Source organism: Serinus canaria, chromosome 5 (assembly GCF_022539315.1).
Source record: "Serinus canaria isolate serCan28SL12 chromosome 5, serCan2020, whole genome shotgun sequence".
In the NCBI taxonomy this organism is placed as follows: Eukaryota; Metazoa; Chordata; class Aves; order Passeriformes; family Fringillidae; genus Serinus; species Serinus canaria.
The window spans coordinates 33,822,739-33,850,540 of NC_066319.1; the positions used below are offsets into that span (position 1 = coordinate 33,822,739).

General features: G+C 34.1%; 1 protein-coding gene across 4 annotated transcripts in view; it reads right to left on the reverse strand.

The window, feature by feature from the left end:
* NOVA1 (NOVA alternative splicing regulator 1) overlaps positions 1–27,802 on the reverse strand; it is a 141,625-nt gene that overhangs the window by 23,223 nt on the left and 90,600 nt on the right. For all 4 annotated transcript variants that reach the window (XM_009102402.3, XM_030240490.2, XM_050975262.1 and 1 more), the window contains 2 exons: positions 12,511–12,677; positions 2,391–2,462 (listed from right to left, as the gene is read on the reverse strand). In XM_009102402.3, the coding sequence (XP_009100650.3) occupies positions 2,391–2,462; positions 12,511–12,677 (239 nt within the window). The remainder of the gene's footprint in view (positions 1–2,390; positions 2,463–12,510; positions 12,678–27,802) is intronic.

Here is a 27,802-nt window from a genome sequence, read left to right on the forward strand (position 1 = left end):
ATCCATACAACAGTGTGCTGTGAATTCATCTTACACCTTAACACTGACTTTCCTGACATCCATCCAGTTAACTAAGCTCTCTCATGTTATCTCATATACCATCTTGTGAGAAAACCCATAGCTGAATGGTTATTTTCTATTGAGAGCCATCTTACACAGCCATCTATCAAAACAAACATTTACTGTTGTTCTCTGATAATCTCCTGTTGGGTGTTCATGTGGCTGCTGACAGGTTCGAGGCGATTGTGTTGGAACCTATTTCATGTGAGAGCCGCAGTGCAGATACTTGTGGATACCCTGGTGCTGAATGCTAATCACCACTACAGCCTGGGAACAATTGCCAGTGACGTCACTTATCACCAGAATGAACAGAAAGGCCTTAATTGCCTTCTCATGTGCTTTGGGCTTCCTGCTGGAATGGCTAGAAATCACTAGAAAATACGAGAAGGGATAAAAATAATCATAAACCTGTACAAGTTTCTATAGTTAATAATAAAAACAGTTCGAAAAGTCAATTAAGGAACTCATTATTCTTCTTCATATATACAGTTCTGATGCTGTTCAAAAAAGGTCTTGATTACTCATATTGAACACAGGTTATGAATAAAATGCATTCAAATATGTAATTTGGGATATAGGCAGGACACGAAGCATACACCTTACTTAGCTTGTGAATGTAGCTATATTACTTGACAATATTCTCACAGAACAACTTTCTATAAACATAAGTATTTTTAGCTATTGAAAGGTCATTTAAAGTTTATACACTACGCTATAATTCTGATAACATAAAATTCATAGAACAGATGCAAAGTAGGTGCTTCTCTTATGCTAATTAACATGCTCAAATTGTATATCCTGTAAATAAAAGCACTTCTTCCTTTTTCTCTAAATAACGATCATCAGGATATACTTATAATTAAAAAAAAAAGTGTGAAAGAAAAGAAAAATAGTTTTTTAAAACCCTTTAAAAAACAATCTCTGCACTCATTTTCAAAACCTTGTAATTAAAATAAACAAAATACTAAAATTAAGAGAGAGAGAATAAAAGCTGAACAGAGCTCATAAAACATCTCTAGGTGTTGGCAAAGATTTCATCTTTGTCATTTAATGATGATGAAGCCAAGTAACTGTTGCTGGAATGGAAGCAGGTTGATGAAGAAGGCTTTCAAGTTGAAGTCAAGGATATCACAACCTATATTTTTCTTAGTAGTTTCTCTAGCTATACAATTGCTTTCTAAATTCCATTACTTTCTGTATTTGACACCCCCTTCAATAAATGTCATGTGCTGATCAAAGGTAAAATACTTTAATACGCTTCCGTTCATGTGAAATTGTTTGTTCATACACCAGCAAGTTCTAAGCAGTTCAAAAAATATCAGAGAATCAGTAATTAATAACAGTGTTAACTTTCAGGAGAAATTAGCTTGTGAAGTAAACTTTTCTCATATTTGATGTTATTTATGCAAGATCTGATAGCAACATTCAGCTAACTGAAACAGACTGTGGGAACTCTTAGCATATACTAAATACTTACATTATGTGAACACAAAGTACATTAAGTTTAACAGTACATCAAAAACAAATAAGGTATTTTTAAAGCATGAATAAGTTCTAAAAAGCATGGTATGTAGCAATTTTTTACAAAATTTATAGGGAAGATGAAGATAATATGGTAATTTGTGGACACAACCAACTGGACGTGGACTTTTCCAGTTAAAATAAAAATAGATGAGCAGAATTAACATGCTGCTAAAAGAAAAGTTTATGCATTTAAAAATATGATATGAATTAAACTTACTTAGATGTGTTTAGCATGTTTTTAGAGAGATTTAATTTTACTTCATTCTTCATCAAAAAATTTTCATTTAAAATACTTTTATATTTAAATAATGCCCCTATGTTACTGTCCACAAACACATTTGAAAACTCTGCAATAAAGAAGTCTGTTTGCCATTGCTGGGTTGAATTCCAGCTATTTAAGCATGGGTTTAGGGGTAATTCTATTATAATTTAAAACTAACCCAGGAAGTAAATACGTGTGTGCATATATACACAAACATATATAAACCAAGAGTCACTCTGTCTACAAACACACCAGTTTTGTATCCTTGCAATTTATCAAATGGAAGAAAAAAAACCAACCCAACTATTTTAAAAGATACTTTGCTTTCACCTGAGATCTTAACGAAGCCCACCAAAATAAATTAAAAAGAAGCAAAATACTTTCCATTTACTTTACCAATTTCTAACAAGAGTTAGATATCTATGGTTATGGGTGTATATATGTGAATGAACGAAAAAATCCTTAACCCACCATATCTTTTTCTCCAGTTTGCAAGCTTGTCACCCGTGAAAAGTATGGTGTAGATGGTAGGATGATACTGTACCTGATTGGCTCTGGAGGTGGTCATGGGATCAGATGGAGAGGACTTGGTGGTAGTTGGGGAAGATGGCAATGTCTGGGAACAAAGCAGTTCAGGAGCAAATCAACCTTTACAAGCCTTAGACCAAACAGTTAAAAAAATAAATAAACCAACAAAATAACATAACTAGAAAATTAAAAGAAATAAAAAATGCCTAAGACAAAAATCTTTCTCCTACTCATTGGAACTTAATGGAATTTAAAGTCAATTGGATAAATAATGCATGTAAATATGCATGCTTATGCATGTAAAAACAAATTCATGACTTGAAATCAAGATGGTGAACTCACATAAATACTCAAAAATATGCTGACCACATGAGGAATATATTCTTTCCTCTCTCCTCCTCTTGGGGAAAATGAAGACTATAAGTAAACAAAAATTCCAGCAAGTTCAATGAGCACACTAGAAACAGTTATCAGTCTATGAGCAAACAGGGCCAATGACTGAAAGAAGTTAAGAGACATTTACTCTGGCACTCTATAAAGCACCATTCTACAGTAAGGACTTAGAGCCAGCAAACTGTGTTCCATACCTTACAACAGTTAGGCTGAGGCTACCGAGTTTCTGGCAATATTCTAACTGCTAAAATAGTCATTGATCTTTTTTAATCTAGAAGCAGGTGAAAAAATGTAAGCATCAATCTCATGATGGATGAACATGCAACTAATACCTTCATAACAAATACCTACAAAATATTTATGATTAGCGTTAAAAACGTTCATTTAGTTGAGCAAAGGTCAACAGCTTATTATAGTTCTGTGTTCAAAATAAACACAAAAAAGAATTAGGAGTCATATTTATTGATCATCTTTTCTAAATAATATACATATGCTTAACATTAATTCTTGAACATATTAAAAAAGCACTGCTCTGTTTAAAAATTGTATTACACATTTCTCTTTTAAAAGTATTAGATTGTGACAGAAAAACTCTTCTATTCTTTTTATAAAAGTAATAAAAAAGTAAAATTCCAATTTTCAAAACATAACATACAATACTTATTCAAAGCATGTTTGTGACATCTTTGCAATATATAAATATTATAATATATCAAAAATCACACTATTTTTATGTCAAGAAATAAGTGTTAAAGTGCTATACAATGGAATTTATCATATCCTCATATAGCTACTAACCAAAACTATTTAGAAATAAATAAAGCAAAATTTCACACTTTCAGCAGTTCTGTTACTTACAATCATTGACAGTCCCTCATAAAATAGGTATACATACTTTTGCACTAAAACTCTTATTGCATATGAGAAAGCTGGGACACTGTGAATGCATAAAGTTGTGTATTAGAAAAATATGGGCTTGTACATATGCACACACAAATATTTTAGATGTATATTAAACAGTATGAAGATCCATTTTTCATAGTTTGTACATAAACAGGCAGTCAAAACAGGAAAAATAAAACCTTGAGAAACAGATCCCTATTTTGTGCTTCCAACTCGTTGCTCATTGTAAATCAACAAAAACAAATAAAAACAGTTTAAGGATCAACTGGGACTCTTTCACGATGGTTACGTAGGTAATGCTATCATCTATTTTAAAAAATATAGAGCTTGGCAAACTGCTATTGGTCAGCAGGCACCCACATGGCAAAAATCAGGGCAGTTACAAAGGATTCTTTATGTACCAAACATGGGACCATCATGAGGGGTCCATTTGCAAGGGGCTAGAATTATTTAGTATAAGATGTGTCCAATTCCACAGTGGTACACAGCTCAGCTTGTTCAGATATAGAATAATACTTTTGATTTTAGTGAGTTGATGCAGTATTTCTCTTACCAAAGTCTGAAATTGCAATCAACTGATTTTTATCATTTAAGACTAATCAAAAAATACAAAAAAAAGACCCAAAACAAAAAAAAAAATCCCAAACAAAAAAAAAGGAAAATTGTTTATTGTCCCAATAGGTTTTCTTTATTATAGCTAAGTATTAAACTTCCATCCTGAAATCCCCAAAAGAAAAAAAATATATATATTTTGACTAAAATATTTCAGAAAACTGATAGTTTGTGTTATCAACACTGCTAACTAGCACATATGGTACTGTATGTTGGTTTGGTATGCTAGGTTGCTTATTAAAAAGAAAAATAATTTTTTCTTCACAGTGGTTATCAAACTTAACTAGAGGATTTATAGGGATATATGTAGAACACTTCAACACTGGATAATGACAATCACCAATACCACAGATGATTTAAGAAACTGGAAACATTTCACACTTCAATTCATATCAATCTTCCTAAAGCACCAGAAATATATGGCCGTGATGAAAAAAGGAATGATGATAATCATCTCAGGTGACTGTTGAACTATAACATCTACTAAGTAGAAGCATTTCATTATTTATTTTAGCAAAAAGACTGCTTAAAATACAATGGAAAAAAAGAGATTAATAAATTTAAAAGCAAAGACTGTATTAATGAACAAGAATCAACTATGAGAAACACCTTTTATTAAAAAAAAGGCTAAATACTGAATATAATTATTTTTTGTTTTTGGCCCCTTTTTCCTTTGTATATCAGCTTGTTTGTATTTGAGGCTTGATCTCATTTACACTGTTTACTGACATAACTACTTTTAATTTTATATGTATATATATGTATACACACACACATACATATATAAAAGAATTGAGAGTGTTTTGTAAGAATTAATCTCTTTTCAAGCTTCCATATGATTCTGAAGATACATCTATTTATTTCTCTCATATCAAAATAACACAAAGTGATTTTTCAAACATTAAAAAGTCCCCACCAGAAACAGGCACTTGTAGTTTGTATTGAATTTTCACTAGTTGATAAGTATTATACAGTCTCAATTGCTTTGAAGAAACTTTTCAGCAAAATTGCTCCTTAAAGAAAGTTGGATAGAACTCAATATTCTGACTTATTATGCAGCATGGAATGTTTTGGGGTTTTGCTTTTAAATTGGCAAATCTTTTGCATTAGGCAAGCACTCAAATTTAGTAGTTAGGGTTCTGACAATAAGATGTATAAACAGGTTCCTATGGTAATTGAGGATTTCCTGAAATTGCAGGTTGAATACCACTTCTAAAACTTGCACGGTGTTTTTTAAGATTTTTTATTTACTTCTTGAATAGTATCATCTAATCTGTGATGAAATTAAACTTCTGTTTTCTTAAATACTATTACCTTTCCTACTGCTTATGAGATAATTAATGAGTTACAGGTTACAGTGTTTTTGTTCTGACTTTACTCTTCTAGAACATGTATTTGTGAAAACAGATTTTAAGTATTTAAAAAGGAGCCAAATTTTAGAAATAAAACTCTGTTTTAGTCATATTTGAGTTGTAGCATCTCCTGAAAGTCCAAGAAAATACTATTACTCTTTTGTGCTCAAGCACTGACTATACTGTGAGAGACTTCTCTCAGGGAGCACAACACACTAAAGGGTGTGCACAAATATGGTCAAATCATCACACTTCTATTCTTGATATTTTTTGATTAACAGAGTGAGGATATAGCTGTACCATGGCAATATAGTTACATACAGTCCATCTGCATGGTGTTTCAAAAGGTCTCTGAGTCCTCTTTTGATTACTATGACATCCTCATATACATATTTAAAGTACAGAAATTTCAATACTTAACGCCATGGGTAATAAATATTAAAACTGTACTGAGACAATTAACTCTCAGTACTTACTAGTATATTTATACATTTCGGACTAGAAAGAAAAGGCAGAAAATGCAATATAATTTGAAAGAGGGTTACAGACATGAAAGCACAGAAAAAACATTTAAATGTGAAGGTGAGACTGTATTTACAGCTTGCCATTTTCTAGTTTCTCGCTACAAAGCTTGCCAAACAAAGGAGATCTTGGTACTAACATTACCTGCAATAAATAACTGTTACGACTAACCTAATACTGAGTTTCAGTCCTGCATATATTAATATTAGTGCTTTTAATCACTGAAATTACTGTGATAAAACTAATTTGCTTAAGTCAATATTTTAATGCACTTTAGGAAAAGGAGTTATCTTTGAAAAAAATTGTATTAAGACATTCTGCAGTTAAAATGAGAAACAGAGAGAACTGCGAGGTCCCACTGTTCTGCACAACCTACAAGACTGACTTACTAGACTTTCAACACTACCAGAGATAACAGACTGCTGCTTTGCTAAACAGTCTTCTTCACATCTGCTGTGATCTCCTTTAATCTGTAACTCTGCCAAAAGATTCTTATCTTGGAGATGACTATATAGATATATAACATATTTCAAAAATATAATTTGGATAAAGAGATAATCAAGAATTAGTAATTTGCTTACAATTCAGACTGTAAAAAGGCTACTTTGATGACTTCAGTGACCTATTTTTTTCCTACCTTTTCATTTCTCTAAAGAACAAATAAAGTAAATTTTGATTATATTTCAGTCTCTTTGCATTTGGTTTTGCTTTGGAGTGGAAGAAGAGACAGGGCATAGGGAAATACAAAAAGACTAAGAGGTAACTCATCTGTATTTATGAGCTCTTGGGAACCTGACTTTGAGAAAGGAAATAAGTATGGTCAAGTATGATCATGAAGAAAGATTATCTTGTGTTTTGTCAAAGACATGAAGGGATAAGAAGCTTGAAGCAAACCACCAGGTTCCATTAGGATCAGCAGAGCAACTCAGGATGAAAGGAACAATTTAGAATTACTATTACAGTAAAAGGGACAAAAAAGAATGAGTTCATCAAAACTTGTCACAGTAACAGAGAACTACTACAAGATTTGGTGCTGTTACACAGGAATAACAGTAAACTGAAGAATGTAACTAGGCACAGCCATGAGAAATCCTATAAGATACGGGTTTAAGATTCATTCTAGAAGAGAAGGTTACCTCTTCATTCAGGGATACTTTGAGATACAGAAAGATACATCAAAACTGCAAAGCTATCAGAAGGTATGAGAGAACGTAAGAATTTTCTGAGGAAACAAAACACTACTGAAAATTTATGTGAAGTTAAATGCTGCGGTTCATCCCCTAATAAAATATTCTATTCTCATTCCACTTTTGAAGCACAGAAGAGTTAATAAAAGGCTAAAAAGTTGATTGCATTCATAGACAAAGTTTTGCAGAAATACTGAGATTGCATTCAACACTTCTGAAATAAAACAGAAAATAAAACTAGTGATCTGCCAGCAGAATTAAGCATATGAAGGACAGGATAAAGTACACATGTTTTTTATGGAATACTAAGCTTTTGCCAATGGATTCAACATACAGAACTAAATAGCTTTTTCTGGTTCTTGCAACTTATGAAGACCCCTGCATAACTTACTATACATTGCAGGATGAAACTGGTGTGATTTTTCACCTCTGTTTACAAGTGAAAGATGTTCATGAGAAGTTTTTAACTAGATGAAAAAACACTGTGATCTATGAAGCTGCTTATTTTTTGTTTAAATGAAAACTTTAATTTTCTCATATTCCACAGCCTAGTAAGATTCCTCTAGGTGACAGACTTTTTTTCTTCAATGGACGATGAAGAAATGAAAGGCTTCACAGAAAGGATAGGCTATTTAAGAAACCAATGAAAGTTTCTTCAGGAAGGAAGAATCTGGATGTATTGGAGGATTAAGAACTGAATACAATCCAGCAATGTGCACGTGCAGGCCAGAAAGCAAACTGCACCCTAGCTGCACTAGAAGTGTGTCTAGGAGGATGAGGAGGGATTCTGTCCCTCTGCTCTAGTGAGAACTCCACCTGCAGTGCTGCACCTACCTCTGAGGCTCTCAAGATAGGAGAGACATCTGGATCCGCTGGAAAAGATCCAGAATAGGTCCACAAAGATGATCAGTGATTGGAGCACCTCTCCTGTGAAGACAAGCTAAGAGAATTGGCATTGCTTCTTCTAGAGACAGGAAAGCTTTTGGAGACCTTAGAGCAGACTTTCATCACTTAAAGGGGGCCTCTAGGAAAGATTGGGACAGACTTTTTATCAGGTAGCATAGTGACTGGACAAGGGATGAGGTTTTTTAACTGGAACAGGTAGACCCAGATTAGATATTAGGAGGAAGCCTTACTGTTATGATGGTGAGGCACTAGAAGAGGTTGACCAGAGAATCTGTGGATGATCCCTACTTGGAACTGTTCAAAGCCAGGTTGGCAAAGGCAACCCGGTCTAGGGTTGCTGGCACTGGGGTTGGATCTAAATGATCTTTAATTTGCCTTCCAACTAAAATCATTCCATGATTCTATGAAGTCTACTGAGCCTTTATAGCCTGAAAAACTCATAATTCAAACCACAACCCTCTCCTCCATTTAAGCCAATATTTTCAGCTGTGTATTCTTAAACTCTGGTGCTACATATGCATTTGAAAGAAAAAGGTTTTATTTAAAAATTATTAAGTTTTCTTTTCTGGAGTTAAAGCAGTAGTTTTCAATAGAGGAACATGAAATTACAAATCTGAGTTCAGCAAATAACTTTTGTAGATTTTGAATAAAACAACTGGGACCATGATTCATGAACAGAAGTCTAACTCATGAGACATTAATTATCTATCGAAAAAGCTGAAGTGAAACTGGTTCCAGTGTAAGCCTTGACTGGAAGTTCTATACATGAATGTTTATACATTAAAGTTTTCTTCCTTGATTTATGAGGAGTAAATTCTAAATCCTTCTCTATGTCTTAAAAGACTTAAACATTTCATAGAATCAAAGAATCATTCGGGTAGGAAGGGATCTCAGAAGGCCAAACAGTGCAAACTCCTGCTTGAAGCAAAGTTATCTTTGAGACAGGTCCTCTTTCCTTCCATAAAATGCACAGTTCAGCAATAGCCATCTCTGTTTCCATGTGCTTCCTGGACAGGCTGCTACAACATCTGCTACTTGGTACAACTGAAAGCTGGAAGAAAAATTCAACTAGCCAATAAAAAAGTTATCATAATTTCTGAAGTAGGTGATAAAACCAATTTAAGAAGCCTTTTACATTGTTCATAAGAGTTGCTATCAATTTAGAGGTGAAATTTAAATCTTTGGATGCTGATTACAAAGACTTAACAGCTCAGGCTCATGATGTCTTACAAAAACATGTTTTTGTTCCTGTGAGTTATGATATAGTTTGAAAGAGTTTGTATGACACTAATTAATAGAGAGAAAAAGGAGTCTAAATGCTCATAGCAGTTTCTGGAAAGAAAAAGGGCACAGGTACCAGTTGCTTATTATTTATTGATACTTATAGAAAAAGCAGATGGCTGACATCCACGGATATTGTCTATGTTGTGTAGATATAAAAGGTACAAACATTTGTCAATTGAACATCTACCAGAACTACTTGGAGAAGAGAACTCCCTGGTATCTACTGATAAGTCCAAAGGATTAGGAGAGACAAAAAACAAACTGGAGAAGGCTCAAAAGGAAGCACATAGATTTGTTTTCAAATCTTCTGCAGCTAAAAAAGCTGAAGTTAAAGGGACAGAACGTTCAGACAGTGATTTCCATTAGCAAGGAGAGATTCCAGGCCAGAGTCAGTCTCTCTGTGCCCCCTGCCTTTCCAGAAGACAGAAAGTGCTGAAGTTCAAGTAGCCAGCAAAGGCTTTACCTACTGTCTTTCTTCATTGAATGTATAACCAGAAATATTTTCTTTCTTAGCTCCCTTCCCTAGGGTGAGTGTTGATAAAGCAGCCCAAGACAGAGAAATTCCAACAGAGAAATGAGAGCTCCATGCTCATACAGACATGAGTGGCTTTGCAAGACTTCAACTACTGGAATCTTTATTCATGGGGAGATAACTACATCTTCTTTTTGACTGAAAATTTTTCAGAGTTCCTAAATGAAAGCATATTATTTTTTATTTCAGATCAACTTTAAATTTTCTTCAATCTGCAATGTAATACTTTGTGTGCCAGTGTTCTTCGGTAACATTCTAAGACTAGAAGAACCCTGTAAAGTTTTGCACAAAGGAAGAAATTACAAAGAATAAAGCTTTTTAAAAAAAAATCAAAATTACTAGCATTAAAATTTTACTGATAATTTTAGTAGAATTGTCATGTTTATACTCTCAAGAAAATAAGAACATTGGAGTTCTAAATCACGGCAACCTGTTATAAAATATTATTCACTTAAATTTTTAAATCAAGGTAGTATATCTTTCATTAAGGTACAGTATATTCTGATACTGAAGGACAGATTAATTCACTCCAAATTCTACCTAAGAACTAAGCTAACAATTTCATCTCTTGGTAAAAATAATGGATTTTAGGTTTGAATCAATTTTAGATTGAGTCAAAAATTATAGTGTATTAATTTATCATGAACAGATATTGCCTCATTAAAAGAGAATTTAAGCAATTCATTGTGGTTAAAATTGTTAAACATATGCATATGCATATCCCCAAATATCTGGCGTTATATTATGCACCTGTATGTATACAAGCAATATATTTCTATTTTAAGATGCAAAGCTAGTATACATAGTACTTTAGTCTGTCTTAGCTTCATTAGCAATGACTGCATTCACTAATCCATCCCTCCAGAATTAAAGTGAGCTTAAAATTTCAAACCAAGGAACCCCAAACTAAACGAGCTTTCAAAAAAGAGGAAAAAAACTTAAAAAGGAAAAAATCCAGCAACAATTAAACAAAGAACCAAACCAAACCAACCAACCAATCAAAAAACAAGCCCCTAGAATAAAAGAAAAACGACCTCAACAACTTTGCAAATACATTTTCTAAAGAAATAGTGTGGACAACAAGATATATCATCTTCAGACACAAGAGAGTAATTATTTAGGCATTTCACTAAAAAGCTCTGTAACCTAGTTTTTCTCAGGATCTTACTGACTTACCTAAAAAAATAGCTTCTTTTCATTTCAAAAGGGTAAAATAATTTTTATTGTAATAGAAAACACTCATTTCCCACTGGTTTAAGAAATATTGGCATAAAATCCAGTATTTTATCAGCAGAAAAGCCACTCAAAATATAGATCAATTTCAGATCTTTCTCTATCTTTCAGGCATAACCATTTTCATGTCTAATAATTGAGAAACTAATCTTATAAAATTGGGGGCTTTCTTTTACGTATTTTCTAATAAATTATCTAGAGAAATTTGTACGCAAAATTACTGCATACAGAAAAAAAAAGAAAGCGTAGTAAATATTAGAAATCATATAAATGGTTTATGCACAGTTTTATCCATCTAAAGCAGTCTGTTGCAAGCCCATCCTGATAAAAAACATCTTTATATAAGCACTCTGTGTATGTCACTTTATACAAAGTAAAATAATTGCACACAGTTACGAAATTATAGGAAACTGAACCTCACTAGCATAGAAGGACAAAACTATCTTTTCCCACATAGGATAGATGAGAAACTAAAATCTTTCTTCTACAGGATGGAGAGACAAGAAAAAAATTTATTAATAACTTTAAATCCTGTATGAGGCATATTTCCCATTCTCCTTACAGAGCATTTTTCTTTAAAATTAAAATTTGTATGGAAAATCAAAGAATAAAGAACTAGGGCAATAATAGCTTGCAAATAGTTTTTGCAGTACGCAAAGATTTTGAATGAAGCCAGTAAAAAATAGGCAAAAAAGATGCTCAAAAACAACATAAAATGAAATTTTAAAAAACTTCCCAAGTAAATTATCCTATGTTTTCAAGTTTTTACAGGTTAAGTTTTTAAATTATCTAATTTAGGGTCTAAAAAAGAAGTTGCCTTTTTTCTTTTATTTATATACATAAATGTAGAGAACATTCAGTTGATTGTGATTTTTAGTAACACTTAAGATTTACAGAGGGTTCACCATTTAATATTAAAATTCAGCGATCTTTAACTAAGACCTAGAGGTCTATTATCACCTTATACAGTAAAGAAAAGTTTATGAAAAAATCCACATTAGAGCAAGGCATTGGAATTTATAAAACACTGTCTAAAAGAACTGAGAGAAACACAGAACATGTAAGTACAAGTTAAAAAAAGAGTACCAGCAAGTTAATAAAGTCTAAAATCACATTTTCTTAAAGAACATGTTACGTTTACCCCTTCCAGCACTAAAGCTTTAAGACTTCTAAGGAGCAGCTGTGACTCTCTATTCCCAAGCAAAAACTCACTTGTTTGATGCGGTCTGGATTAACAGTGGTCTGAGGCTGTAGGATGCTGACAGGCTCTGTCTTGGCCACGTTCTGAGGCATTTCTCGAATCTTCTCTGCGATGAAGCCATGAACTGCATTTAGTGCTTCCACTGTTCCCTGGATCAGACACACCCGCTCCGTAGTACCTGCAAATACCAACAGTCATCTGAATGGTGGGCATGGATGGAGAATGGTGTCACCTGAGTGGTGTGGATCCTCCAAGGTCCCACAAACTGCTTCTGTTAGGGCACTCAAAGGCAATGCTGCAAAACCAATGAGCAATGCCTCCCTAAGCGCACAGATGAGAGATTTCTGAAAGATAACAAACTGATGATGTGAGGGCATTGCACACAACTATTGGTGTAGATCCCACAATCACTGACTTTCCAAGTCAGCCTGGATAACATCAGTCAGAACACTCTTCCAAAATGAAAGAGTTCCGTTTGTGCTACAAAAAATCAACACCAGTTCTTATCTAATGTTTTCTTATTTAAAAACATCTACAGGATGGCTGAAGATGGATGCAGAACTGTTGAAAAATAGTTCTTTGATTTATTTTTTTTTTGATGAGACTGGTTTTAGATGATTTTATATTACTTTCTAGCAAAAAAAGGGCTATTTTACATATTGGGTTATAGTTTGATACCTTCTCACTAAACAAATATAAAACTTCCCAGTACCAATCCTAAAGGCAAGAGTATAACATTTCACTGAAACAACCCATGTTCTGTATTCCACATATCAAACCACTTAAATAGGATCCAGACAATCAGTTTTGACTTGAAAAACAGGATCTGACAGGAGTTGGAAAAAAACTCCCCAAATCCCTCAAAACAAACTTATAAAGGAATATTGTAGCTTCCAATTTCCTTCTGCAGGAATACCAACCTACACACTCAAGTAAAACTGCCTTAAAATTCCACATAATCCATACTTTCAAAAACATATTCTTTACACTTCCAACATACACAAATTTTTTATATTCATCACCTCACTGTTGTCTTCAAATATGAGTAGAAAAGTTCTATTAACAGAAGACAACTATAAAATGAACTATCAAGATATTGGTGTATTCCTAAAAATATAGTAGTACCACAATACTGATTGTGTTGCAAAGATAAGCCAGATACATATTTCTATGTAATGTCAGTCCATATTTTGCTTCAAGACTATGGAGAGCGGGAGCAAAATAACAAATCTGAGCCATGGAATTAGCACAAAAAAAAAAAAAAAATATTTTTCATTGATATACTCCGAGTAAATACTATTGATATAAGGTCACAAACTAATCTTTTCTCACATAAAATTCATTCACTCTACCTAAGAAAATGAAAATAACAATGTAATGATGTGGCAAATATCAACAAGTTTGCAGCAATTTCTGAAATTCACCACATGTTGGTTGGCCTCATTTCCACTGTACAACCTGCATGGACTCACACAGGTTAGTGTACCAGAGTGGTAAGCAACCTTCTCCATAGAATTCCTTTCCTTTCAATTTCATGTTTATATAAAACATAAAATTTATCAGCTTTTATCATCTTAAGATATGCTCCTTACAAGAGTGCACCATAGACTTTAACAGAGAACAGTGCGGTAACCTTAGGAAGTTCCAAGAAAAAAATTAGGTTTTATTAGTTTATACTCTTCACCTGCTTCTGTGAATGATCTCTAATATTAAATATTTTATTACTTAAAGATGAAGAAGCACACTAAGAGCCTTGCCTACTCTTAAGATAACATATTCACATATACCTAAAATCTCATTTTTATCTAAAGTATCAGGCAATACTGAAATTCAATACTGGTAGAAGTGCTAGAGCAAAAAAAGACAGAATAAGACCAAAAAAAAAAAAAAAGTGTGCCTCTGTCAAAATACATTATTTTAAAATATTAAAATTTTAATTAAAACATGTCAACCAATATGTCAAAATATGTCAGATTATTAACCCTTAATATAAAATTAGAATGTTTACACTCTTAACAGAAAGTTTTAAAAGTCTCCCAATCAAAGGCATATTTCTCAAGAGGGAGCTTTTAAAAATATTTTTGTGACCTCTTACAGCATCGTTTCTACAAATCAGCTTCAAAATACAGCTAATTTTCTTTTCCAAAAGCTTTCTCAGAAAAGGGAGTTTGGCACGAGTGAAAGTCACCACAGCAAATGAAACTCGGTTTCTAGACAAAGCTTTCTTAATGCCTTTTTTCTTTTTCCTCCTTGGCTCCCTCCCCTTTTGCAACCACCGCCTGCGGTTTCCGCGTAAAGCAATCCAGCTCCAAGGAAATGCTCCGGGGAGTCTTTACAAGGCTGGATTAATTGGCTCCTAAACGATGCGAGGCGAGGTGGGCTGATCAATGCAGCTGATGCAAGTGTTCTCTGCCTCTGCAGCCAACACAGGGAAACCAGACCCAGCTCGGGTTACCGGCCAGGCACCGAGCTCATCCACAGAGCGCTCAGCAGGGACAGCTCCTGTCACAACACCTGGATGGAAAACACTCCGCGCTAAACAGGGATTGCGGTAGACTTGACGCTAAGTGACTGAAGGGCGTTTTGAAAGCTGTGTTATTATCTTAGAAGGTGCTGCATAATAAAAATATGCCGTATGCAATACCTCAGACCAAACATGCTGCATTTCAGTGTGAATAAAGGAGGATGCAGCAGCAGAAATCGCTGTTCCGTGAAAAAATAAAGTTGTGCGACAACTCATCTCGCACAGAGTTAAAGTTTGAAATTGCACATTTGCTTTGATAGTCACAAGCACAAAAAAGTTAGAAGTTATAAAATGCAGAGAAATTGTACACCTATACAGTTTTGAATCGTCTTAATCTTTTTAAAGCAAAATTGTCATATTGCTTCAAACTGTGATAGCTTCTCACTCAGATACTAGAGTACAATAATTTATAAGAATTATGCAAAAGAAAAACTGCCAGCTACATGACCAACCTGTACAGCAAAAATAAACCTACAAATCACTAACACTGGTGAAATTTATGTCTTTTTAAGAGCTTTTAGGCTCTCTAGTGTATGAATTAAAGTGCCATATTGCTTATAATTTTCAGTTAACAGTTGTATCCAATCCTTTTTTCACATTTCTGTGAACAAATCTCAGCCATCTATATATAAAGTTTTTGTCATATGATTTTCAAAATATGTATTTAAAATGCAGAGTAATTTTTGAAACAACTGTCAAAGAAAATCAAACTACCAAAACTCACTTCCCTTATTTATGTTCTGTAAGCATAAACAATACAAAATTATTCTTTTGTTAAAAATTATTTACAACTTAATTAGGTAGGTGCTAGGGTCATGTACTGCACACTGCCTTTCATATATGAAGATACAAAACGTACACAAGAGAAGAACCATTTTGACACAGATAATTAACTGAATCTAGAATAGGTGATCATTATCCCTGTACATTAAATAAACTCAGAAAAATGCTTTTATGTATGTTCAATTATAATGAAATCCACAGAAGAAATTTGCATGTAGCTATAAATTGGAAAAAAAAAAAATCTAAAATCATGCTGATGTTTCTACAATCTTTTTTTTTTTTCCCTTAAGGGCCTCAAATTACTTTTCAGCAAGTGCAATGTCATTTCTGTCCCCTCATATTAGAATCCAAATTCAATTTGCATGTGTGTGTTTTAACTTTTTTTTTATCAAATAAGAAGCAGAATCTAATTGCACAAAAATACCTTGCCTGTACACTCACCAAAAAAAATTTATCTGTATAACTATCCAAGAAAAAAGGAAACCTTTATCTGGTTTTTTTATAGTTTTTTTGTTTAGTTTAGAGGGAGGCATTTTTGAGCCTTTTTTTTTTACATGGCATAATATAGAATATTTCTTTTTTCTCTACAGTTCTTTGGAAGAGGGAAAGTGAAACCATTACCAAGAATTACACAATTTACAGGAAACTAGACAAAAAAACTCTTTTGAAATCTAATAAGTTAAGAATAAAACATAAACAGGCTTGCAATAACTTTATTTTAAGAACTCATTTTTACTCCTACTTCAGGTAACTATCTAAAATATTATTTCTGGCAAATATCCTTGGACACAACACTAATTTTTTCAAGAACTTCCAAACAACAGACCATGATTTTTCTCAGAGAATGTTATTTACTTATTGAACAACTGATACAGCTTTTAAAGCAACCATTAGAATAAATGGCAGGAGATGCAACAGGATAAATGATCCTGATGTTTCTGATGTTTGTATTTCTGTTCCTAACTGGCATACATCTATATGTGGTTGCCATTAAAATTTAAAATGCTTTCTTAAAGACTCTGATTCAATGTGTAGGAGTTCTTCTGCACTCACAGAAATGCTCACTAAATGTTAAATGTGCTTCTGCATCTTCAGAAAATAAGAAGCATTTCTCAGCCGAAATGTTTTGGGGAATGACTGGTACCTTTCAGAAATCTCTGGCATTTATATGACTCTATAAACTTTACACTGGGCTTTTACATCAATCTTAAAGAGAATATGAAATCCTAAAAAGCACAATGCAATAGCAGCCCAGGATAATCCCAATACATCCACTAATTAAAGCTCCTTGTACTTTTCCAGTGTACCATGCCAATTTCTTTGATACTAAAAGGAAAAACCTGTGAGAGAAGCCAAAGCTAAAACCTTAACTAAGTGAAAGCTGCACTAGAGTCTCTCATCTGCTCATTTACATTAAGCTTTTTGTTTGACAACTCCCAGCACAGCACTCTACTAAACCCAATGTCCCATACATGCATACTTGTGACCCACGATCAGCTGGCTGTCAGAGTAGGATTCTGTAGAACACCACACAGACTGATTCAGCCAAAAACTGATCTTGCAAACCCCTTGGTAAAAAAGGGACTGTGCTTAGACACTATTTCCAAGCAAAATAAAAATAGCAACTTGTCTGACATGAAATTCTGATAAAACTCTTTCTTGGATATAACACTTCCACTGCACATTTGCATAAAGCCTCAGAAAATGAAATTTATAAAATAAAAACGTATTTTAAATCAAATGCATTAGAAGTATCTTACAGGGTCTTCAACATAACACATAAAAAGGCTCTTTGTCATATAAATGATAAAATGTACAATCTTAAATGCAACACATAAGAACATCCCACAGATATGTGAAGTGTTGCAGAAATCTCAACTGGACAGTTTTGTCCTTCAGTTCCTGTCTCTCTCCTATTCTTTTTACCTTTTTACCTTGTTTCTCAAGAGAGGATAAACTGGTCTTAACACAGAGTCTGTACCCGTATTCCTCACTGGCAGAAAGGTGTCTCTCAAAGCAAAGCCTGATGATCCCAGACCTCCCAAACTGAAAGGGGAAACAAGGGCTGGTTGAGATTCCAGGGCATTGATGGTCTCCTCTTGTTTGCATCCAGACAAAATAACATTGGAACTGCTTGCTTAGGACACTCACACAAATAAGGGTGCCTTCACAGGAAGCTGAACTCAGGTTAATAACACATCTTTTAGTATGACATCTGGACAGCCATGCACACATGTGTGCACATCCATACCCATATATGTACCAATTTGCTTCACTGTGATTGAAGAGGTGACAGCTTTCACTAGAACTCAGATATTGAAATGGATCAAGTTAAAAAATTCTGAAAAACTTATGAAATGTATGATTCCTCAGAGTTATGTGAAAACAAGCTTACAATCTGCTGTGATTTGGTGACAAGACTGAATTACATCAATCCAGGTTTAATGTAGCTATGACTAAAGAAACAGATTACTCCCATATGAGAGAGAAAGCAGGGAAATCAAAAAAACTCAAACCTCATCATTGTTCAAGGTTTAGAAAAGATGGTAAGTCATCTTACAAAGCAAACAATCCCTTGAATATAAACTTGTTTTGTTATGTATCAGCAGCAGCTTTGATGATGATCTCCCAGAAACTTAGTCACACAAAGACAGATGAAGAATTACTATTATTACTATACTGTCAAGAGTAAGAGACAGGATTGCAACTACTTCTCTTTCTTTAAGTTATTAATAAAAAATAAAGATTCCATGCAAAAGGTAGAAAATGTCTCCAAAACCAAAGGAAAGGGGCAGAGGTTCTTTTTCTTTTTATGGTTTTATGTAGGGGTGTTACTTAGATGAGAGACAGTCACAGAGAAAGTATGTGTACAAATTAAAGCTCAAATGGCTGCAATGAAAGTGAACCTACTCTAACTATGCTTTGGGAAGGCATGTTTCTTGCCAACAAAAGCACTGGAAATAAAAAAGCCCTCAAACCATGGACAGAAGCACTATAATTATTTTGTTTGTGGGAATTTTTGTCTTAATATATTATTTGTAAATTTATCTATAACAAATGAACTACTGTTTAATCAACAATAAAACCCACCTTACTGAGTCCATCATAACACTTACAATAAAAAATGGAAATATAAAACATGGAATTTAAACAAAATACAAAGTAAATTATTTAATCATTGCTATTTACATGTTCTCCCAAAGAAAAAGTCAGATGAGTTTTGATGAGCCTCAAATTGCACGGTACTCTCTACTAACAAAAAGAAGTCTGCTTCAATTTTTCTTAACAGTGGTAACATAGTTGATGGACTTCAATATACCTGATTTTTTTTCAAAAGGAAATAGGCTCACCATTATGATACTTTCTAATAATGGAATATAAGAATTTGATTATTCATGTATTTTTTTAGATTCTCAGTGCCTGGAATATTGCAGAGTTACTATTTTTTCCCTATAACCATCTAAATAAGTAAACACTTATTAAAAACCCAGTAGTGAAATTTGGTGAAAATGTGAAAGTCAATGATAAGTAAATCTTTCAAACTGATTAAAACCAAGCACATACAATACTACCAGAAGACCATATCTTCTGGAGAAAAGAAAATAACTGACCTTATTTTTAGAAGGGGACCACAGAATAGAAAGAAAAGAAATAACATATGTTTTTCAACATATCTAGAATGAATTTTTTTATTAACAAAAGAGTGTGAGACTATTTTTTCCTGCAAAGTAATGTTCACTTTACAATTACTGCTTTTAGACTATGTTATAGCAATATGAACCTTTGTTCATAATGCCTCCTACATGACAATTACCAACCAAAGGGAAAAACCCACTCATTTAAACAGTAAAATATGTACTCCAAGAAATTGTAGGAACTGATACATTTTATAATTTAGAGTGCTAACAGCTAAAATCACCAAGGAGCTTTTCTTCTTAAAAATATTTCTCAAGTTCCACAGTTTAAAGGCCTGTGAAAAGCTTTGGAAAATCCTCCTGGATAAACTGAGCTGCTCAAGAAATGAAATCACATAATACAATCATTGACATTTATTTGTTTAGAGGAAGCAAATACCAAACTTCAGGTAAATGAGCCATACTCAAAGTTTAGATTAGAAATTCTATTAAAATATTTGTGCATGTATTTTTTTTTCCCATATATTGCAGGTAAACACTGACAGTAATCAGGGAAACATGATTTTTCAAGAGTATGCTTATTACTAATGAATGTTTTTTAAATTAAGTCATGATCCTGCAAGAAATCACCTTTATCTATAGTGTTCAAGGCAAACATTAGAGGCAAGAGTAATTCCAGGTAGGAATAAAATGTAAAGAAACATGCTATAGCAACTGTATCATTAGAAGTATTCTGCATAGTAGTCCAGAAATAAGAGGAGAGAGACAAGGATACACACAGACCTTTTGCTTTCAGACTGAGAGTGTTCTGTCAAAACCAAGATGAGCTCCCATGGTGATGTAGTCATTATAGCATGCATCCAGAATAGGCCCACAGAAACACAAACCACGTTCCTTTTGTACCTACCTCCTTCTTTTTTCATATCCAAGTGCTAGTCTACTTCCATGCTCTGCTCACAGTACATTTTATGTGCTGTATTTTTAATTAAATCCACAGCTGCCCAGCAGCAGGCTCTAGTTCAGAGTTTATATGGTAAGAAGGTAGGAAGAGTTTCTGCTCAAATATTTGGTATGTCACATATATTTTTGCCTTCCCAGCTCCTTCCTGATCACTAGACTGTAACCCTTCTGTAGCATGTCCTGGTGATTTTTCTGTGAATGGCATTAATCTCCCTTAAATTTAGTTTTCTAGAATTTATGCCCTTAACCAATGTAGCCAGTTAAGACAGACAGGGATGTCCATGAACATCCAGTGCATCCCATCTACCTTTAGATGGAATCATCCCAAGAAGATAAGAAGTTCTCACACTTAATTATACAAGGATAAGATGGAGACCTCCTCAAAGGTTCTCTACATACACACATAACACAATACTGTTTTCCTACTTATACAACATAAATAGTGAATTACTCTTCTTACTAAAGTGATAATAATTAATATAGCAACATTAAAAAAATTACCTGGATGTAGGCACAAAGCATTATTTAAAATGATTTTGGTGTTTTAAGAGGTAAATTGAAGCACAATAAAGAGATATTTTCTTCAAAATCCAATGTCACACTCATTTCTGCCCACCAGAAGATTTATATAAATTCATAAATATTTTGTCATATCATATGTCTACAACAAAAAGGAGTAAAAAACGTTATGTAGGCAGAACCGTTTCTAAATAGGACTCTTTCACAACTTTTTGCACTGGATGACAGTTGCACTTTCTCTATTTTTATAGCTACACATTCTTTTTTCCTAAGCACACAAAAATTCCTGCTTCACAGGTATTTGCTGAACTATTTTCATTCTTGTCCAAAATTACTTTTAAAATAGCCAAGGTAGATATAATGGCCCTGGGAAGTTCAGTACCAATGAGAATCAGATGAAGTGAACAAAAGATCTCCTGCCAGTACTGATTGAGCCAGACAGGAGCTTTTTTAAAGGCCAGTCATTTTGTGAGTTTTTTCAACTATTCAAAAGAATAATATAATAATTTAATGTGTATCCAAATGGTACAAGATTTCAATGTGTTTATTATTTTTATTATTGGATTTGAAGGAAGGAATCTGCATCTCAAAGGACTCCAAGACATAAGAGTTTTTCCACGGCTACTTGTCAAGAATTACCTCATGGGCTGGAATTTCTAATTAATCTGAGTAAGTTACTGGTGCTCAGATACTCCTCCATGGCTCTGCTGTGCAGGAACACAAGAAAAATGTTACAGCATTAAGAACCTCACCAATTCTTCTCCTCAAAAGGCTACAAAAGCAAGCTCACCTCTAAAAATCAGACTCTACAGATACAAATAGAAATGGTCTCCTTTCTCTATTTGCCTGAGAGCTCATTTTTATAGGAATGTGAACTTCAAGAATGGTACCTAATCTGTGCTACTGTATGAATTCTGTACCAAGAGTGGCCCTTCTCTCAACAATCTTCTGAGTCTGCTCCCTTCTCTAACACTAAACCAGAGATGATCACAGAGCTTCTCTAAGTCAGCAGCAGAGGAGCACCACAGGTACATGTGCTGGGGAAGGGGAGGAGGGAGGGTGCAGTCACCATCCCTCTGCTCTTCCCTTCTCCTCCAGCTGCTCAACTTCTTCCTTGTTACAGGAAAGAAGTTGAAGCTCAGTAATTCTGCTGAGGGAAGAGACAAACACTGACACTCTTCCAGAGGTCCCATAGCACCTGGTACTACAGGATTTAGAGCCTTTGGGATAGGCACTCCTGCAGCAGGATCACATTGGCCAGATTACTAAAGAGCATTTATGCTCACAAAAACTTATGATCTCTTATCCCTAGAAACAACAGCATCAGAATAGGTGGTAGTGCTCTGATATGCTTTTTAAATATTATGGTGACAGGCTCAGATGGCATCATTTATTCAAATAAAGTACAATTTTTCACATTCATTAGCAAGCCAATGAATGGCAGTAATGTATGTTAAGCTGAACAAGGCTGTGAAAATTCCATAAAGCATTTATGTACCTGAGGGACCTAACAACCCTTTGCCTATTCTTTTTTTTTTTTTTACCCTAAAATTACCTGCCACCTATAATTACATTTTTTTTGCCCTCAAATCCTAATTACTTGTGGAGTCTTTCAGATCTTCATTATTCACTAGCCATGCTCACACATCTCTTTGGGGGAAAAAAATAAAAGGAGGTGTCTTGTGGAGAGAAGACCCAGAAAATGTTAATCTGTGGAAAAGGTGCAGTATTGATGGCTTGGTAAGGTTTGGAATGTAATTTAAATGCTAACAATGTGCATTTTCAAGAATGTATTTTAAGTGTCAGGAAACAAAGAAAAGTAGTTAAACTTCCACAATATGAAAAGTGTTATATGAAAATAAATGGAATGGTAAGATTAATTTTAAAATTTGTGTATCCAAAGCACTGGCAGTTAAAGATTCTTAATGACTCTTAACTAACACTACTTAACACAAAAGGAGCTGTCTAAATTGTCTAACAGGAGAACTGACTGGAAACAGTAAAAGATGAGGAAAAGGCAGGAGGACAACTGGCACAAATCAAATAAATTACAAAGGCAAAATGCCTACCAGTCAGTCATAGATTTTGACCCAAATATACACAAAATAAATATACCCCAAAAGAAACACAGCTCACCTTTTTAAATCAAAGAATTTTTGGTCAGAAAAACGACTCCATATAAGCATATCCGTGCTTTATGCCTTTTCTAATACAGGTATTTGAAATAGGTCTAGCACATGTTTCTGGGTGCAAACACATACAGAGGACATTAGAAATTGCTCTCTCAAGTGAAACAGTTTCCAGTAGGTGCAAGTATAAATGAAGAGCTGCGTACTCCTTCGAGGCAAAAGCCTAGCTTGAAGCATTTACTCTAGTGTACAAATAAAAAAAAGTTGCAGTAAGTAGTTTCTAAACACAAACAGAAACAAGAATAAACAAAGTGAAAGCCATCCAGTGATATCTTGTCATTTTTGAGATGGTATTTCACAGCTATACACAGCAACATTGTTTTCTGAGACTTTAATTTGTGCCTACTCAGAACAAGGCACATACTGAAAAAAGCTTTATAATAACAACATATCCTGTTTTACCAGCATGGAGAATTTTCCTAACTCACTCTGTTATTTACCAAGTGTATCAGAATTATGTCAGGCTTTAAAATCTGACTGTTTTTCTGCAAATCTAATTTTAGATTTCTCTCCTCAAAACTAATAAACCGGCCCAAAACAGAAATGAAATTCCTATTCATTCTGAAATCTTTTTTAGCACTAAAAAAACCATGGAGTGTTGTAAAATAAGTACAATAGCTTACTGATGGACTAATACATCCTAAAATGGGGGAAAACTCAACTGCAGTAGAATCCTTATTCTTTGATCATTCATGAGACTTTGTTTTAAGTCAAGGAAATTGGTTTTGCCCATTTGAAAAAGAATTTACCAGCCTAATTAGATTTTTTAAACCTTCTCTCAAACTATATTATCCATGAATTGTTTATTCCTGCATGATACAAAATGCAGTTTTTGGGGTTTTTTTATCATAGGAAAAAGCAAGGTCAGAATCACGAGAAAAATAACATCCAAATATCCAAGAAATTTCATGAAGCTGGAATTAATAAAGACTATTCCCCTACAGATTTGCATTTTTTTAAGGTAAGAGGATGCAGTCTCTGAGAAAAGCTTTGGCCAAAGTTGTCTGGGGACAGCAAATACAGGCATAAAGGAATGCCCTCCTTTAGCAGAGGATTTCACAGCATCATTATCCAATTAAAAATGCTTATCTTTTAAATGGATGTAAGAATTTTTTTTATCTGAGAGAAGTTCATCTCTTTGTCAAAGGCTGATCATGTTTATAAAGGGTCCACATGTTTATTAAGGGTTGTTTCACAAAAACATCAGGGAAGGTAACACTGAGACTGATCAAACAAATCAAGTATCTTGTTTAAAATTGTCTTAATTATCACTCAGAAGCAATAATATATGCATATATTAATTAAAAATCAAAATTCAACTATTATGCATTTGTCTATTTTGGTACATTTCAAACTTTGCCTTTCAATGAAGTGGGCAAATCTTCCTTAAAGTCACAAAGGGTGCCCTTAGAAATATATTTATAAATTAATAAACAAAGGTCCTTAAATGAGCTCTTGCCACTCTAATTTCTCCTGAGTACTGAGCAACTATACTGTGTCAAGTGTAGAAAATGGATATTTACTTCTACTGAATTTGCATTTTCTGCTCAGAACATGTGGTGGAATTTTCTGTGTGCCATGATACTTCCATTCTGATATCAAGATCACTCTGAATTGTATTCATGACAGTTATATTCAAGTAGGAAAAAAATTATGAGATCATAATTCTCATAATTATAGCACTCAGTAGCTCTCAATCCCTGTATTATTCCCAGCTTTTTGTATCACTCCTAAGAAAACATACTGCAGACTGTAGGGTTCTAGATATGGTCAAATTATTGAAACAATAGGAAAAAAGGTAGCAAGTAATATCTAAGTAATAACTTAAATATGGTCAAATTATTGAAACAATAGGAAAAAAAGGTAGCAAGTAATAACTGACTACTTATGCATGACAAAGGAAAGAAAAAATTATTTAATAGATCAATAACAAATTGAACAAGAGGAAAAAAACTCCTTAGACAATGGCTGCTATTTTAGATTGAATAATGAAATTATGAGATATGCAGATGACATTAAATGTAAGTTCTCAAATACAAGATAAGCGAAAAATCTACCACATGACTGTTGACTATGATGAACCTAGTTATTTAGTCCTTTTTAATTTCTACACTGTTTTTTACTGCAGCATTTGGTGTAATGCTGGATTTTGTTTGCCTTAGTAATCATGAATATTACATGCATTGTGCTCAGTTTTAGAACACGAGCCTTTCTATATTTGTATGTTTCTTGTTAACGTGCTACGGAAATTCAAAACCTGTGGGACTGTGGGACCTTAATTTAAGCCTGTGGCAACGAAGATGCAGCTGTTCATTTATAAGCAATCATCACAGATACAGAAGTTTGAAGATTAAATTTGAAAAGCCACTTTCCCAAACTTTAAAATTTATTAAATTATAACAGCATCAGTGCTTTTTATTCCCTGAGAATTATTTTTACTCGTTAAGTTTTCTCCAAGTTTTAAAATCAAACCAAACCAATTTTACAGAGCATTCCACCTGAGCTTGCACCATGTTAGAATTGCAGATTAAGTATCAGTATTTGATTATTATTGTAATGTTTCCTTCTCACATACATAATTAAAATATATCATCAACCATGACCCACTCAAGAGTCTTTTGAAGTTGGCATTATAAATTTTATTCTACATTCACCCAGGTGCAATTCAACACTGCTAGCACAATTTCTTTAAATGAAACTTCTCCTATCATTGAATCAAATAATTATAAAGTAGTGTTATTTATTGGTCTTATAGAAAAGCCCTAAATATATAAAGCAATAAACAAAGCAGATGACTCTATCAACATATGAAATCTACATATCTGTTGACATCTACAGATGACAACATATTAAAGGGTCAACATTGATCAAAGGTCTGGGGAATCTCTTTTACAGGGAAAGGCTGAGGGACCTGAGCCTGGTCAACCTTGAGAAGAGGTGAGTGAGAGGAGACCTCTCACTGTGCCAAAGTAACTGAAGGGAGGGTGGCAGACAATGGATCCAGGCTCTTCTTGGTGGTGATAAGTAATTGGGCCAGAGGCAATAGGAAGAAACATGCACAGAAAATTCCACCTGAATGTGAGGAAGAACTTCTTTACTGTGAGGGTGACTGAGCACTGGAACAGATTGTCCAGAGAGGTTGTGGAGGCTCCCTCACTGGAGACATTCAAGGACCATCTGGATGCAATCCTGTGCCATGTGCCCTAGGATGACCCGCTGTGGTCTCTTCCAACCTGCCTTGTTCTGTGCTCCTGTGAAATGTACTTTTCTTTTCACTGACATGACAGGACAGCTGTGTACCTGTGCTACAAGGTACTTTTTCAAATAGGATACTCTATAGGATTAGGACAGTAATCCAGGGTGCAAAGGGCTGATCATGATGGAGCCTAGAAACTCTCTGAATTAGTGCCAAAGCTAAATTCCTGTGGCTAAAGTCCAAAGTTCTGCTGTATAAGGGGGCAACACCATAGAAAGCTTTGCAAGTAAGCTCACAGAGAGAGCACCGTCAAGATGATCAGTAGATATTAATGAAAGTAGTATTTTCAGATGGTGGATAGAAATAGTATCATATATCATTTCTTGACACTAACAGGAAGTCTCCTTAGGTGTGTGGCAGCAGTAGTGTTTAACCCCTCCTCAGTATTTTGTCCTGAGTACAGCCTGTGAAAGGGTTTCTTCTCAAATGGATGCTATTAGGTTCAACAATTAGTCCTTTACAAATGACCAAAAACCATGAGATGAAACTTATTTTCCTCTTTCATTCTTCCTCCTTTATCCCATGACTTTTTTTTCTTCATTAAAAAAAATAATAATATCAGAAGGCAGTATTTCTTAAAGGAAGGCAGGTCTCCCAAAAGACAATACCCAGGTTTTGTGATTTTCTTACAAAGAAGTAGCTCTAGCTTCCTTTCCCTACAGATCTAGCCACTGACTAGAAAAAGAAACTCTGCAGCAAAAATCCTCAAGGAAATGCAAGGAAAAATTACAAAGTTTTCCAAGCAGGCAGGCTCCTTTCAAATGCAGTTTCACCTTTTCCTTGCAGACACACTGGGGACTTCTTTCAGTAGCACTAGACAGACATGAAATTCAAATAAATGTACAAAGACCAGAAAGGAGTGTGGTATAAGCTGTTGGTTAAGAAAAATGGTACCATAAGGGTGTAATATCTAAAGCCACTTGACTTGGGTTGCTAGAGATGCCACAAACTCAAGTAAGTGAGTATTTGTGAACCAGGGTAGGGTAGGATTTTTTATTCTTTGTATGTTTCTCAGATCTCTTTTTTTTTTTCAAAAGCTCTCCACAGTGGTAGTCAAAATCAGAGAGAACTACAACTGGAAAGATACCTATTTTTCTGTACATTTATTTACATCGATGAGCAAGCACCAGGAAAACTGCTTCCTCACTATCAGTTAAGTACAATATAGGCAGCAAAAAAGATTCACAAGAATTAAGACAGCATTAGGAGCTGGATGCCTAAGAGCTGTATTTCTTAATTTGTTATACCCCAGCCTCTAGCACATACAATTCCAAATAGAGTTAATTAAAGCTTATGTACCTCCCAACATTTTAGCAAGAGACACTATTTTTTTTTTTTATTACTTGGAGGTAGGTATTGCTCACACTGTTGAAGACTGTTTTGTATGGCATGTAGTCAGAAGAAATCTAAGCCTAAAACTGATGATTCAACTTTGCC